This window comes from Apium graveolens, chromosome 6 (assembly GCF_009905375.1).
Source record: "Apium graveolens cultivar Ventura chromosome 6, ASM990537v1, whole genome shotgun sequence".
Lineage (NCBI taxonomy): Eukaryota > Viridiplantae > Streptophyta > Magnoliopsida > Apiales > Apiaceae > Apium > Apium graveolens.
In genome coordinates, this window is record NC_133652.1 from 13,995,810 (window position 1) to 14,011,552 (window position 15,743).

A 15,743-nucleotide genomic window follows, 5' to 3' on the forward strand; every position below is an offset into this window, starting at 1 on the left:
TTTCATCTCTTGAAAACTTTCTTCACACTTATCACTCCATTCAAACTTTTCACTTTTTCGAGTTAACTTGGTCAGCGGCGTTGCTATTTTCGCAAAATCGTTGACAAACCTTCGATAATATCCTGCCAATCCCAAGAAATTTCGAACTTCTATCGGCGTCCTTGGTCTTTCCCAATTTAACACAACTTCAATCTTCGCTGGATCGACTTGGATGCCTTCTTTACTGATAATATGCCCTAGAAATTGTACTTCTCTTAACCAGAATTCATATTTCGAGAATTTTGCGTATAGTTGCTCTTTCCTCAGAATTTCCAAAGTTATTCTCAAGTGTTCTGCATGCTCTTCTTCTGACTTGGAGTAAATCAAGATGTCATCAATGAATATAATCACGAATTTATCCAAATATTTCTTGAATACTCTGTTCATCAAATCCATGAATGCTGCTGGCGCGTTTGTCAGACCGAATGCCATTACCAAAAACTCGTAATGCCCATATCTTGTACGAAATGCAGTTTTTGGAATATCTTCAGCTTTAATCTTCAATTGATGATAGCTTGATCGCAAATCTATCTTTGAAAACCATGCTGCTCCTTTAGCTGATCGAACAAATCGTCGATTCTCGGTAAGGGATACTTATTCTTGATAGTGAGTTTATTGAATTCCCTATAGTCAATGCATAATCGCATGCTGCCGTCCTTCTTCTTCACAAATAACACCGGTGCACCCCATGGGGATACACTAGGTCGTATGATGTCTCGGTCTAGAAGATCTTGCAGTTGCGTTGACAATTCCTTCATTTCGACTGGAGCCATCCGATATGGAGCTTTCGAAACTGGTTCTGTACCTGGTGCTAGATCAATTGTGAACTCAATTTCTCGATCTGGTGGTAACCCTGGAAGCTCGTCTGGAAATTCGCACACAATTGAAATGTCTTCTATTCTAGGACTTCCTCTTTCGGTATCTAACACGTAAACTATGTACGCCTCACATCCTTGTCGATACACACAGATGATTAAGGTTGATCCGACCATCTCCCTACGACGATCTATCTCTCTACATCTTTCTCAATTTATGCGTTTAGGCCTTTTCTTGAAATCAAACTCAAAATTTTGATTTTGCAGCTTCATTAGATTTCTCTCTTCTTCCTTTATTTTGATATCATCAAATTTGTTAATTGAAATCTATTTCAATTTTAACCTTTAATTTGTGTATTTTATATCTATATTCTTGAAATTTTGGCTTCGTACTTGTTTGTGGTTTCTTAATTTCGATGTACTCGTCATTTTTATTCTCTTTTAGAATTTTAATCTACATTTAAATTAAAATTTGTTAATTTGTTGTTAATAAGTTGATTGACAATCATAAAACTCAACTTTTTACGAATATGTTTTTTGATTCTGTAGTAAAATCATAATAATAATTTTATTTTTATATATTTATGATTTTTGGGAGTGTTTTATACTCATAAGCGTTTGATTCTACATTAGAATCAAATTAAGTTATGAACACAAAAAATATTTATTATTCTAAAATATATTTATTTTAGTTTTCTAAAATGTAATCAAAATTATGTAAACTCGGTTGCATAAGGATAAAGATAAGAATATTTTTAGTGTTCTATATTTTTTTTTCAGTTGGAGTCAATTTGTTGTTATAATGTTAATTCGACTATCATAAAACACATAATTTTTATGAATACATTTTTTTGATTCATTAGTAAAATAAAGAAATATATTTTATTTGTTTTTTATATTTTCTGGTAGTGATCACTGTTAATTTTTTTTGGCACTAGTTTTGGTTGTGATTGAATAGAACTAATATACTAATTTTGCACAAGTACTGATGCACCAATGGGTGCAACTTTTCATTTACAACTTAAGAACTTAGCTTGAGTATTATGCTTCCAAATTTTAAATTATAAATGCATCTAAAACTAAATTATTAAAGGTATATATCCGAAAATGGGTCTGTAAATATCATTGGAGTGGTGTGTTCATCTAGCCAATTTGGTCGGTTGACGCTTATTTGAGAGATTGTGATGTAAAGTTATATATTTTGTGTTTTTTTTGCTAAATATTATTATTATTTTTTATTTTTATTAATTACAAATTAGGGGGACTTTACTTTCTTACTATTGTCAAGGAGTGCAAATATTTAATTATATTGGTAGCATCCTAGTTGTAATAAATGTGTGCATTTTAATAGTTGTAAGGTTGTTTTCGAGGGTGTTGCTAACATATAATTTTAGGGCTTTTTAAAAAAAACATAGGGCCAATTTTTTTTTGCAAAAATACTTTTTTTTTTGCAAAAATATGATTTTTTTGTAAATCGAATCAACTGAATGCAATTTTTGACGAGTTTCTACAACTATATGCAACCTTAAATGCAATAAAAAAACTCGATTGATTTTGGTTGATTTCTCTTGATTTTATTTTAGAAACTCGTAAAAATAAATTAAAGTTAATATTTTTGGTAATTTCTCTTATTTTATTTTAGAAAAAAGGTCATCCTAGGTTCTTTGTTGGTAGCAAGAAAATAAGTTTTGATTTGAACTACAGGGGAATTTTATAGAGGTCAAACTTGGAGAATTTTATAGTCATATTGTAATTAGATGAGAATTTGATTGAAGTTGAACTTGAAATTTTCTGGAGATAAAAATTGATTTTACAGTAGAATCAAATTAGTATTTTTAGTACATCCTCTGCTAATGTTTCTTCTTTTTTGGATTTCTATAAGTTTCTATATTAGAATCATATTATGTGTCAAATTTATGTGTTTTCTTTTGGAACTTATGTGCGCTTCTATTTTAAAATCAGTTTATATGTATAATTTATGTCCTTTTAAAAACTCGTATGAGGTTCTATACTATAATTATTTTTTATGCCTAATTTATGTGCTGCCTTTTTCAAATATATGAGGTTTTGTATTAGAATCATTTGTTGCGCCTAATTATGCATTTAATTTTTGAATTCATATGATATTAGAAAGAATTTGTGTGCCTATTGTATGTGGTTCCTTTTGTATTCACATTAGCATATATTAGAATCATTGATAAAATTTGTTGTTTGGTTATAAGCATTTGGTGTGTTTAAGACTTTGGGGTTCTCCTTTTTATATTCCAACTTTTATGATGGTAAAAGTATTATGAGTAATTGCATCATTTAGTTAGCTTGGTTACGAGTCTAGTGATTGGATGACTCTGTTCAATTATTTGCGGATATGTTCTTGCATCCTGGTAGAAGTTTCTGGTTTGCTTATCGTGGCTTTAAGGTGTTATCTCTGGAGCCCATGAAGGGTGCTTTTTAATGGTCATTGGTCATCACTTTGACCATAGTAATTTTTATTAGGTTTATTATGGACTTGGTTTAACTTTTGAATAATAGTAGTACATTGTAGAGTAAGTTCTCTAATGACATAATTTTAGCCCTAATTATTTTTGTGTATTAATTACTACACTAAGTGTGACATTTTGAACCTAAGCAGTATCACTGAATATATGATTATTATGGTCACATAAGAGCATAGTTGCGCATAAAAGTTCATGGCAAAGAAAATATTTCTTATTTAGCATTTAATATAATTTTTGATTTAGACAAGTCTATGAAATGGGTTTCACATGCTTTAAGTATATTTGCTGGTCATCTAATGATCTAGGCTTGAGGAAGAAATAGAAGGTTAAAAAGGATTACAAGGAAGAAAAAAAGATTTTTTTTGCAAAGAGGTGTGACCAGCGCATGACTCTTATCCATTTGAGTCAGATAGATAAGAGTAAGACTTTGTTTTCTTAGTAGCCGGCGCATGACTGTTATTATCCATATGGATATACGATTTGTTCCCTAATAAAAAAATTATAATAGCTTTGCATAATAAATTATCTCTTTCATGATAGTACAGTTTTCTAGTACTTTTTTCTTCTTTATGACTTCTCCTAACATCCCAGCAAATATATGACCAAATCTGCAATGTAATCACCTTTCTTTGCATCTAATCCACATCTCCCATTCAAAATTTTATATCCTTACATGTTAAATATATGAAGCTGATTTTTGTTCAAGAGATAAGCACACATTAGTTAGTAAATCAACAAATATTGATAATCAAATGCAAGCTTAGTACTAGAAAATTATCTTTTGGGGAGTTTCCAAATACAATTTTCGTCGTTCTAATTATGTAAACCATAACAAAACGCACATATATTAACCCAATTTCAATATATTAACCATAAATAGTTTCTGAGTTACATGTCATTGATGGTGCGGAGCTACTAATGATTTATAGTAAAGAAGGAGCCACACATGACAATAAATCGATATTTACATAAATTTTTCATACCGTATTACCAACCATCTCGGTAGAAAAGAGCCCGACATCATGTCTTTGTTATCAACTCACATGTTTAGACAAAAATGTATTGCCATTAAAATAACTTTCAAGTACATGGCAGAAGTATTTCAGTCGAACAAAACACATACAAGAATAGACGAAGTCAAATTTTATCTACTACAAAACCATTATTTTACACAAAAGTTCTAGACAAAAAAACTTAGATGATATGCTTCTACTATAGATCACATAACATACAAAAATCATTAACAACACTAGAATTAGATCTATTATGCTTCTGCTTCCATAGTAGAACACAAAATACTTGCACAAAGGACATAAAATTCCGAAAATATACTACTAGAATCATGACAGTACAAAACATTTTGTAAGGGGGAGACGAATAAAGCAAAAGAGATGTGTGAATAAATAGAAAAAAAGAATAATCAGCTGAAGATTCAGTTCAAGCCAAATTGGACACAACACATTATACATTTGACTTCAAACACAAGAAAAAGAAAAAAAACTGGTGTATCCAAATGCATACAAGTTCCACCCGTATATGTAAATAAAATACCAAAAATCTATTCTATTTAATTTTTAAATTTTTGTTTCGACGGCTTTACCATACACGACCCTCAAATTCTCAAGTAATTGGATTGCTACAAAATTGGAAAACTCACGCCCTCGACTGTCAATATCTTACGACTTTTTTCTTAGTTAACCTTTAGTGTGGTTTTGGTATGTATCCATCAATAGAAAAAATATGTGTAGCAGCAGACAGTGCTAAACGAAGTTCATCAGGTTTGGGACTCGAATGACTTGACAACCCAGTCGAGATCTGCTTCGTATTAAATCCAACTCAATCTTTTTTAGTAAAGTATAAGTATGTTGCATTATAAACCAAATATATTTAGGAAAGAAACCTACGTTTCTGTGAGGCCAAAAGTAAGGTATAACATGTCATTTTTCTCGTCATTCAGATCCTCTAATTTATGTAATACTCTATATCATAAGAAAAATTCACTAAAAATTTAGTTTTATTAAAATAGATGCATGAAGTCATATTGCTAGTGAGTAGTGACCAATGTAGAAAATTGTTGTGCAGTTATCCAAGCATAGGGAGAAATAGACCATCACAATTACATGATAAGTGGAACAAGCAAGCGATTCTTCAAAAGCCCCTATATTAAGAATCAAGTTTAACTATCTTTTACATATAGAGGAAGAATACCAAAATTGAACAAAACCTAATTACATATTTCAGATTGTGTAATAGGATTAAGTGCACCAAAAACAGTTCTAGATTCCAGAGTATTAGATGTTACTAGGGCATGTATTAGAGCAAAAAAAGCTTCATTAAATTGAAGACCTTACATAGGTATCTTGATGTTTAAAAAAAATATGCATATTACTTTTATGACAAAAACATAACAATTAAGTCAGAGATCATTTTTGCATCAATACACGGCCAGATAAAAAATATTTATCCAAGTGCTTACCTTGAAGTTCTATGTCATTTTCATGGGCAGCTTCCAACATAGACATGCCAACAGGGACCTTGATGGCCTTCTCCTCTCCTCCATCACCAACAAATGTCAGAGAAATTCTGCAGAATCGCATAACAAGAAAAAAATCATATATATCGACACAACTGCAGGATATTTTGTGTATTATGAACTTCATGATTCTCAATTTGGTTCTAAATTTAAATTAAACAAGTATTGATATGTACAAAAAGCTATGAGCCTTTCAAAAAGTGTGAAAAATTCAGTAAAAGTTACAAAACATCAGGAGGTGAATCAATATTCGGATCTACAAGCTATTTTCACCATTATTCAGTTCCATCTCAATCTAGAAGATATCTAAAGCAATAAAGTGAAACTACCGCTTCTCTCTTTACTTCCATAACTCTAAAATTTCTTATATATTTTAATTAGAAAAACATAAACTAGCTTCTATGAATTGAAATTAGACTATGCTAATATAATTTTTCAATAGAATCAATCACTAAAAAAATAAAAACTAGCTTCTATGAATTATAAATTTGAAGCATAATTATTTTCTCCTATAGAATTCATATTTACAAACAACAATACACATAATTAAAAGTCAGATCTAATTCATATGCGTAAAAATCACATATGATTCTACTATATATAAAATCACATAAATACAAGTATTCTTTTAAAGTAGAATCAAACAATATAAACACATAGATTATGAATGTAATGTAGAATCAAAATTTTAAATATAACATATTTTTAATCCACTGTAGAACCAATATTTCTATGTGTAAATATAGAACACAAATCGATATGCGTTTGAATTTTGGTCAATTTTGTATAATTTTTACCGTGGAAGCAAAAACAAGCACAAACATAGTTCAAAAACTATAAAAATCACATTCTACTCTCTGAACCTCAAATATAGTATAAAACATTAAAAAACAACTTACCTATTCGATTAAACATCATTTAAAGATGAATTTCTTCCTGGAATCAACCTGAAAAAAATGAATTAAATATTAGAAACATATACATTTTATCTCGAAAACCTTAAAAATACGAATTAATGACTAATACTCCCTCCGTCCCATCCATTTGTATACAAATGGTTTGGGCACGGAGGATAAGAAACATAATAAAATAATGTTAGTTTTGTTAAGATAGTGGGATGAAAGAGAAAGAAAAAGTATAATTTAGTCAGAAAAAGTATAAAGTTGGTTAAAGTGGTGGGACCATTTAATATTTAATGAATAAAGTGAGTTTAGTGGGAGAAAGTAGTGAGTGTAGTTGAATTTTATATTATAAAATTTTTACTATTTTTGGTAAGTTTGAAATGTATAGAATTGAATGGGACATTCAAAAAAGGAAAGTGTATAGAAATGAATGGGACAGAGGGACTAACAACTTTTTATGAACCCCTTTTTGCTGAAATCTTAGACTATCAAACTCAAATCGTCCATTTCTTACTACCCTCAAATCTTCGATTCCTCCCCACTCTTGTTCTCAATATCTCATTGACTGGGTGTATAGTTTGTGTACTATATGTATAGTTTTGGAGTATGTATCTGTTGTTGTTATAAAATATATTGGGGATATATTTTTTTTTATTTTAATTAGGCTTAAAAATTCTAACATTTAGAATAATGCCACGGCATTATATTTAATCTAGGCTGTTTAGAACGTTGATAGCTGTGATTGTGGTTCTCTGTAGATCTCTATCTAATTAGTTCTCTCTTAATTGATACTCTAATTATAATACCCTTTTCCATTTATGAAAAGAAAGAGGTCACAGAATGTGACGTGAATCCTTGTCTCTCCTTTCAAGCTTAGGGGAAGGGTGTATCGTGTATGCAATCGATTTCTGAAGAATTGATAATAATTTATGGATTTTATAAGATTTTAGTTGACTTTAAATGTTGGCGGATTTTGATGGTAAAAAATCTTTCAGAGTCTTTATGATTTTATGAATTTTTTTAGAAATATTTCAAAATCTCATATAGATTTCAAAAAATTAAAAATGTACTACCAAATCCATCAAAATTCATATATTTTTCAAATAAAACAAAATTCATGAATTTTTGAATACCATTATTTCAGTGGAATTTTTAAAAGATTTTGATAGATTTTTCAAAATTTAAATTAAATACACTTAGATTTTAATGAATTTTTAATAATCCAAATTGAATAGATTTTGAAAGATTTTTCAAAATCTGAATTGAATACGCATATAATTTTGTGCTTAAAAATCCTTTATTAATTTTGATCCAATACACACAGTCTATTACCATTGCTGCAAGCTGAGAACAGGTATATTTCTTCATCATGATTTATGTTGGTAAATATTTTATTTATATTGTTGAATTATTTCATTTTATGTTGTATTTCTGATATCTATGGTCTATTCTCCGCTTGGAATGTTCTCTTTTATTTTTGCTAAATCTGTTTAGAATGTTCTAGTTCATAATTGAATTCATAGTTGTATATATATTCAATTGATAAAAAAAATACTGGATTGTCAACTGTGGATGTATGTTGTTTAAATGCTGTGCTAGTGGCTATTACCAGGCGAACACTGGTTTTTTTAATTATTGGTACCTGTTTGTAATCTCCAGAATTATGTCGAGAATTGCCAAACCAAGGCGATCTGAGAGTGGAACAGCTGCAATTGATAGAATCAGCAGCTTACCTGGAAACGTAATTGACAACATCCTAGAACGCTTGCCCATTCATGATGCAGCAAGTACAAGTGTTCTTTCTAAAACGTGGAGGGATTTATGGGATTTGTACCCCAATCTGGTTTTTGATTGGGTTTTTTTCTCACGGATTGTTGCCAACAATGATACACTAGATGAAGAAAATTTAATATCGGAAGTTACAGGAACTATAAATGAGATCCTTTTAGGTAACCCTGGCCCCATTTTGAAGTTCCATCTTTCGGTTCCAGAAGATCTGCCTCTTCATGAAACTCCAAATATGGATTTATGGATTAAAAACATATCAAATAATAGGGTTAGGCAGTTGAAGCTTATAATTGGACCACTAACAGCCTACAAAATACCCTCTTATTTGTTTTCCTGTTCAGAGTTAACTCATTTGAGCCTCACTAATTGTTTACTCAATCCACCGCTTAGATTTGGAGGCTTTTGTAATTTGATTGATGTTACACTTGAGAATGTCATCATTACTGGCGACATGTCATTTGGGACCCAACTCAAGGAATTGAAGTTGAGATTTTGCTCCGGGATAGAACATTTAGAATCCCAATTTAAACAAAATCACCACCTCATCACCTTTCTTATCCACAAAAGTGGAGAAATTGATCTTAAATGGTTTGAATGCACCAAAAAGTTGCGAACTCTTGGTCTCTTGTCGGAAAAAGGGGCAGATTCTAGAAAGAGTTATATCAATCTAGAAAAGCTACTTGGAAACATGATTGAAATACGTACTATCCACTTCAATGGCTCTTTTCTCAAGGTAAATTGAAACTCCTATACGAATTGAAGTAGTTAATTTTCTTTGACTAATTTGATTATTAATGCTTACAAATACTCTTGGTGCCAAGTGTTTCTCACTTTTTTTTCCGTCAATATACATGCACACATGTGTATAATAGTTATTGGAGTCAAGTGCAGCTGTTTCGAAGAGACTTATAACAACAACCAGAAAGTTGTCCCTTTACAAAGTTGAATTTTATGATTTGGTTCAGATCCGACATGTTCTTTTCTTGATGAGAAGTTTCCCCAAGCTGCAACGTCTTGAAATAATTGTGGTAAGAACTATTAATTTAATCCGAAGCAAGTTAGATGTTCATTTGTCCTTCTCTAATTTTAATTTTTTTGAGTTTTTTATATCTCAAAATATTTTGTCATTTTTTATTGGTCTGGTCATGACAGACTTGTATATTCTAGGATTGCTTCATCACGATCTTATGCAATTAGATGATATTTGAACAATGAAACTTCTTATGCTCGGAGATTTATTATAAATATTGATATTGCATAATATGCTCATGTTTTATGTATCAGACAATAAGATCAGAAGCTAACTAGATTTATAAATGTTTCATGTTTATGAAAACCATCCTCATATATTTACCTTTGTACGTATTTAAATGGCAAACCAAAGGGCAACCATGGAATGGACTTGGTAGGAAGCAGGGAACCTATGGTATCATCTGTTCTGCAATATTTACAATCACCGAACCTCGTCAACGTGATTTTTGACCAACTTCAAACCGTGAAGATACATAGGATGGCCGGTTCAAGGGCTGAGCTTCATTTCATAAAGTTTTTGCTTGCATTTTCTCCAAGGCTTAGGTGGATTGAACTTCTCAACACCATGACTGATGATCCTAAAGAAGAATCGAGAATTTCAAAAGAGTTGATGAGTTTCCCTAGAACATCCAAAGTTGCACGGATAATATGGCCGTGAACTACTAGTTGCCTAGATGGTTTGGACTTTGAAAACTATTTTGTAGTGGAGTGCACCTTGTGTTAGAAAGATGTTGAAACTTATCTAAACTTCGCATAATGGTGTTATTTTGTAGAGCAATCCTGTAGTTGGCTCCTGTATTTGGTTTGTGGAATAACTTGTAACGTTTTCGAACTTAGCAAATTTGTTGTTGTTATTATTATACAATTAGACCATGATTTTATGAGTTAAAAGTTAAACTATTAATTTGTGTTGCATGTTGGCTTCAAGAAATCACATTCACAAAATAATCACTTCTGCTATATATATATGTTTCTACTTTATATTATAAATATTAATAACAATAACACCGCAAAGTTCAGGTTTCAACCCTCACAGCTGGTTTCTGAGGGGAACTAATTTAACAAGTTTCTCCGGAAAGCTGATAAACTTTTTACTTGCATTGATTTTTTAAGCTTGACAGATAGGAAAACATGTTTATGTTGCTACTTTGAATTCACCAAAATAAGTAACATCTTACATGGTCAATTTTCTTAAGCTTCTTTTATCATCGATTAGGCATTGAAGACCTTAAAGAGTTTTAGTTGTTCTAAATTTTTTGGAGGAAAAAAGTTGATATTATGTTAAGATTGATATAATTTGTTAAAAAATTATGATATATCTTTTAAATTTAAATTCATGTATTCAAGATATAATAAATATTTTAACTTATTTTTAAAATTTTTGAATAATTTTTCATATACTCCTTGGGTCCTTAATTAATTGTCTAGTTCTGACTTTTGGGGTTCAATTGACTAAATTTTAAGTGAAATTTAGATATATATTATATAATTGAAAATATTATTAATGAATCACCCTATAAACATGTTTACATTGAAAATTGGTTCATAATATTAAATGTCTAGATTTTGTATTCTGTGTTGGTTAATATTTTATTTTAATATTTTTTATCCTTGGATTAGTTTGTCAATGAATGTACTTACTAGGTCCCCTGTACCACCAAGTAAACTAAGTTGTCTCTTGTGCTTGCAATTGAATCTATTAAATTAAATATATTAAAGGATGAATGTGCTTATAACTAGTAAAAACAAATTGGTGTTAGTTGTGTAATATTTTAATTAAAGGATGAATGTGCTTAAAGGATGTATGTGCTTATGGTAAAAAATGTTACTGAATTTTTTGTAAAAAAGATGAAGGAGGAGGTTAAGGAAGGAAAGCTTAAAGTTAAAGGTACTAATGATGTGTTAACAATGGCGCTCGTAAGCCTGAGCACGGAGGCAGAGTACGTGGTCAGAGAATTCATGTGAAGCAGTCGGTTTATTTTGATCTTCCGAGGGAAAAAAACGAGGACAGTGGAAGAAAGGGTACATGAGGCAATTCAAAAGTACATGGCAGAGGAGACTCCAAAAATTATTAAAGAGAGAGATGCATTTTGGGCTGCTGAATTTGAAAAATACAACGCACATTCATCGAAAAATGGTGTACAACATGATGGTAGTCCGAAACCAAATTCCCAGCACGCAAGCTGTCACTCTAAGGGTGAGGTTGATGTGGATGTGGATGTGGATGTGGATGTAGGTGTTCATAAAAATGTGACATTGATAGATAATTTGTTTGTGGATTTAGCGGTGGAGCTTGAGGATAATAAAAAGGTGGCGGGTGAGGATGATAATGAAAGGGCTGTTGAGGAAATGAAAGTGGATTCTTTGGGTGGTTCTGTATGCCGATTGGCTGTTGGATCGTTGAGCAACATTGTTGCTTGTGCAACAATTGATGAAGTACGCGTTCCCGAAGGACATGAGAAGACTATCCATGGAGTAAGTCTTGGAGAAAAGAACACAAAGGGTGTCTATCACTAAAGTCATTCAAGGAGATGCTAAGATTTCCTTCCCTATCGGGGATGAAATTTTGACTGTTCAAGAAGCCATGGGAACTTTTATTGCATGACCGAGAAACATGATAATTGCAGGAAACAATAGCAGTACTTCTCATGTTTTGGCCGCCAAGGTCAGAATGCTTTTTTAGTATGGTTAATATATGTACTATGTGTTTGTTTAGTCTGTTTTTTTAATTATTTTTATTTGCAATTATTTTAGAAAACCAAGAAATCCCGTGCTAAGAAAATGAAGAAGACGTATAAAGTAATTGAAGATGTTGAACCAGTGCTTGTTGTTCAAATTGGTCCGAATTATCCTTCTGCAATGAAACGTTTGTGGACATGGGCAAACGAAGCCTTGAGTGGTGGCCAAACAATTTCTTTTGAGCTAAGCAAAGAAGCATTTGGCTTTACAAAGAAGCAAATCATGTTCTTATCTGATATACATGTAGTGTGCTCTGGAGGTGAAATGGCCGGCTCTGTCATTTGCCTTTTTATTCAGTAAACTTTTCATTCAAAGTTTTTTTCCGGAGTATATAGCCTTGGAATAAATATGACAATCTTTACTAAGGACTGCTTAATTTAATTTGTAGCTTCTTGAATGAATATGTGAAGAAGCATAAGATGGTCAACATGATTAGCTTTGTAGATCCGGGCACAATTGGTGCCATTGGATGTGGCAGTGCAGTGCAGAGGTTGCGTGAATTGTGTACAAGATTTAAAGATTCTAGGAAAGGGCAGCATTTTCTCCTGCCGTAGAATGATGTGTAAGTATTTTTACTATCCCAAGCTATTAAGCTGTTAAGCCTTGCCAGTTTTTTATTAATTTTTTTCAAGAATTTAGCTTTTATTTTTAAGGAATGGGTTCAATTGTATAGTTAAACTCGATAATATTTGTTGTTGAAATTTATATTAATTGCATTGGTTCAGTATAAACGTAATCAAATGCCTTGACAGTTTTGAAGTTAATATAATAGTAATCAAATGCCTTACAGTATTTAATTGATTTTGTTACTAGATGTTAGGTTTGTTTCTAAGACGGGGGAAATTGTATAGTTCAACCTCATAATATTTGAAGTTCAAATTTGATGATAATTGTATAGGTTCAGTTTTAAAGTTGATTTATTTACCGGAATTTAAATTTTATTAGTATGAGCCTTCAATTTTTGATGTTATACCTGATCATGTTTATTACAGTAAATTACACTCTACTAAATCATTTTTCGCAAAATGAGAAAATTTATAAATTATCTAGATGTTCAGAACAAGGCGATTGTAAAAGCCATTTGATGAAAAATAAGGCCCATTATTTTATTTGAAATACTGGCTTTAAAATCATCATTTGGGTCATAAAACGTTTGAAATAAAACCTATAAATGCATAATAAAATATCTGAAAAATACCTTAAAATACAGAAATGACATGGAATACACGTATCACGTAACAGTTAGGGTTTATCAGATAATCACACATAAATGACACATTAATTCACATATTTTATTATAATCATGATATAATATAAACGTAAAGTTCCCAATCGTTACATCCTCCCCCCTTTAAAAGGATTCTGTCCTCAGAATCTTCTATGAAAACAAATGAGGGTATTTCTCTAATATTTCACTTTCGAGTTCCCAGGTTGATTCTTCAACCATAGGATTTCTCCACAACACTCGCACTAAATATATAGACTTATTTCTCAACACTTTCTCTCGCCGATCTAAAATTCTTACCGGCTGTTCTATAAAAGAGAAATCAGGTTGGATTTCTATCGGCTCATACTCGATTACATGCCTAGAATCAGGATTATATCGCTTAAGCATGGACACGTGAAACACATTGTGAATATGCTGCATATGAGGCGGTAAAGCTAATTCGTATGCAACTTTTCCCACTTTCTTCAAAATTTCAAACGGTCCAACGTAACGTGGTTTCAATTTACCCTTATTTCTAAATCTGGTTAATCCTTTCCATGGCGATATTTTGAGTAGTACGTTTTCTCCTTCCTGATAGTCTATATCTTTCCTGGCTTGATCTGCATATTTGCGTTGCCTGTTTTGCGCTGCATCGAGTCATTTTCGAATGAGTTCAATCTTTTCTTTCATCTGTTGAATTAGTTCTGGACCCAAAATTTTGCGTTCTCCAACTTCATCCCAATATACTGGTGATCTGCATTTTCTCCCGTATAATGCTTCATACGGTGGCATTCCAATGCTGGTGTGATAACTGTTATTATAAGAAAATTCCACTAGGGGTAGATGTTCATCCCAACTGCCTTCAAAATCGATCGCACAAACTCGTAGCATGTCTTCAATCGTTTGGATAGTTCTTTCACTTTGCCCGTCGGTTTGCGGATGATAAGCGGTACTCATGTTCAATTTAGTTCCAAGACATTCTTGAAATTGTCTCCAAAATCTTGAGTTGAAACGAGGATCTCGATCAGACACGATAGATACTGGAACTGCATGTCGCATCACAATTTCTTTGAGATATATGTGTACTAGCTTGTCGAGTGAAAATCTTTCATTGATTAGTAGAAAATGTGCCGACTTCGTGAGTCTGTCAATGATTACCCATATCGCATCATGATTTGCCTTTGTCCTTGGTAGTCCTACCACAAAATCCATCGCTAGATGTTCCCATTTCCATTCTGGAATGTCTAATGGTTGCAATAATCCACTCGGACGTTGATGTTCCGCTTTAACTCGCTGGCATGTGTAGCACTTACTTATCCATTCAGCTATTTCCTTCTTCATGTTCGGCCACCAGAAGTTTTCTTTCAGATCACGATACATTTTTGTACTTCCTGGATGAATGGAATACTTCGAATTATGCGCATCTCGCATTATTTCTTCTTTTAATTCTACTACGTTAGGGATCCAGATTCTCAACGTAAAGCATAAAATTCCTTCATTATCTTTCTGAGTTGTGATTTCTTCTCCCGTCAGGTCATCATCTTGACTCATCACTTCATTTTGACAGCAGCGAATCTTTTCTAACAATTCCGGTTGGAAAGTCATATTGTAGATAGCTTCTGCAGATTCATTGGGAATACGAATCTCAATTTCCAATTTGTTGAATTCCTTGATTAAGTCTTCATACAAAGTTAACCGATTCAATCTTTCTTTCCTGCTCAGCGCATCTGCTACAACATTTGCTTTCCCTGGATGATAACTAATCGTGACTTCGTAATCCTTTATCAATTCCAGCCATCGACGTTGTCACATGTTCAACTCCTTTTGCGTAAAGATATACTTTAGACTTTTATGATCTGTGTAAATTTCACATTTTTCACCGTAGAGATAATGTCTCGAAAGCTTCAACGCAAATACGATCGCTGCCAATTCCAGATCATGAGTAGGATATTTTTGTTCATGAGGTTTAAGTTGTCTCAAAGCATATGCGATGACGTTACCGTGCTGCATCAGTACACATCCTAACCCGCGATACGAAGCGTCGCTGAAAATGACGAAATTTCCTAGCTCGTCTGGCAATACAAGTACTGGTGCAGTTACTAACCGATTTTTCATCTCTTGAAAACTTTCTTCACACTTATCACTCCATTCAAACTTTTCACTTTTTCGAGTTAACTTGGTCAGCGGCGTTGC

The 15,743-nt window shown here is 32.1% G+C and overlaps 1 protein-coding gene and 1 pseudogene across 1 annotated transcript; one reads left to right on the forward strand and one right to left on the reverse strand.

The window, feature by feature from the left end:
* Positions 1-5,050: 5,050 nt before the first annotated feature.
* Positions 5,051-5,946, reverse strand: LOC141664620 (adrenodoxin-like protein 1, mitochondrial; annotated as a pseudogene).
* A 2,501-nt stretch (positions 5,947-8,447) lies between these two features.
* On the forward strand, positions 8,448-11,569 carry LOC141664621 (F-box/FBD/LRR-repeat protein At1g13570-like). Its single transcript, XM_074470574.1, has 3 exons — positions 8,448-9,305; positions 9,445-9,600; positions 11,453-11,569. Exons 1-3 carry the CDS (start codon positions 8,448-8,450, stop codon positions 11,567-11,569), a joined length of 1,131 nt encoding a protein of 376 aa, XP_074326675.1.
* Positions 11,570-15,743: the final 4,174 nt, after the last annotated feature.

Excerpts from the sequence above, each read along its gene's own strand:
- LOC141664621 (XM_074470574.1), top strand. The coding sequence starts at position 8,448 with ATGTCGAGAATTGCCAAACCAAGGCGATCTGAGAGTGGAACAGCTGCA. Across the intron at positions 9,306-9,444 it reads TCAATGGCTCTTTTCTCAAG|TTATTGGAGTCAAGTGCAGC; the intron begins GTAAATTGAAAC and ends TGTGTATAATAG. Across the intron at positions 9,601-11,452 it reads AACGTCTTGAAATAATTGTG|ATGAAGGAGGAGGTTAAGGA; the intron begins GTAAGAACTATT and ends TTTGTAAAAAAG.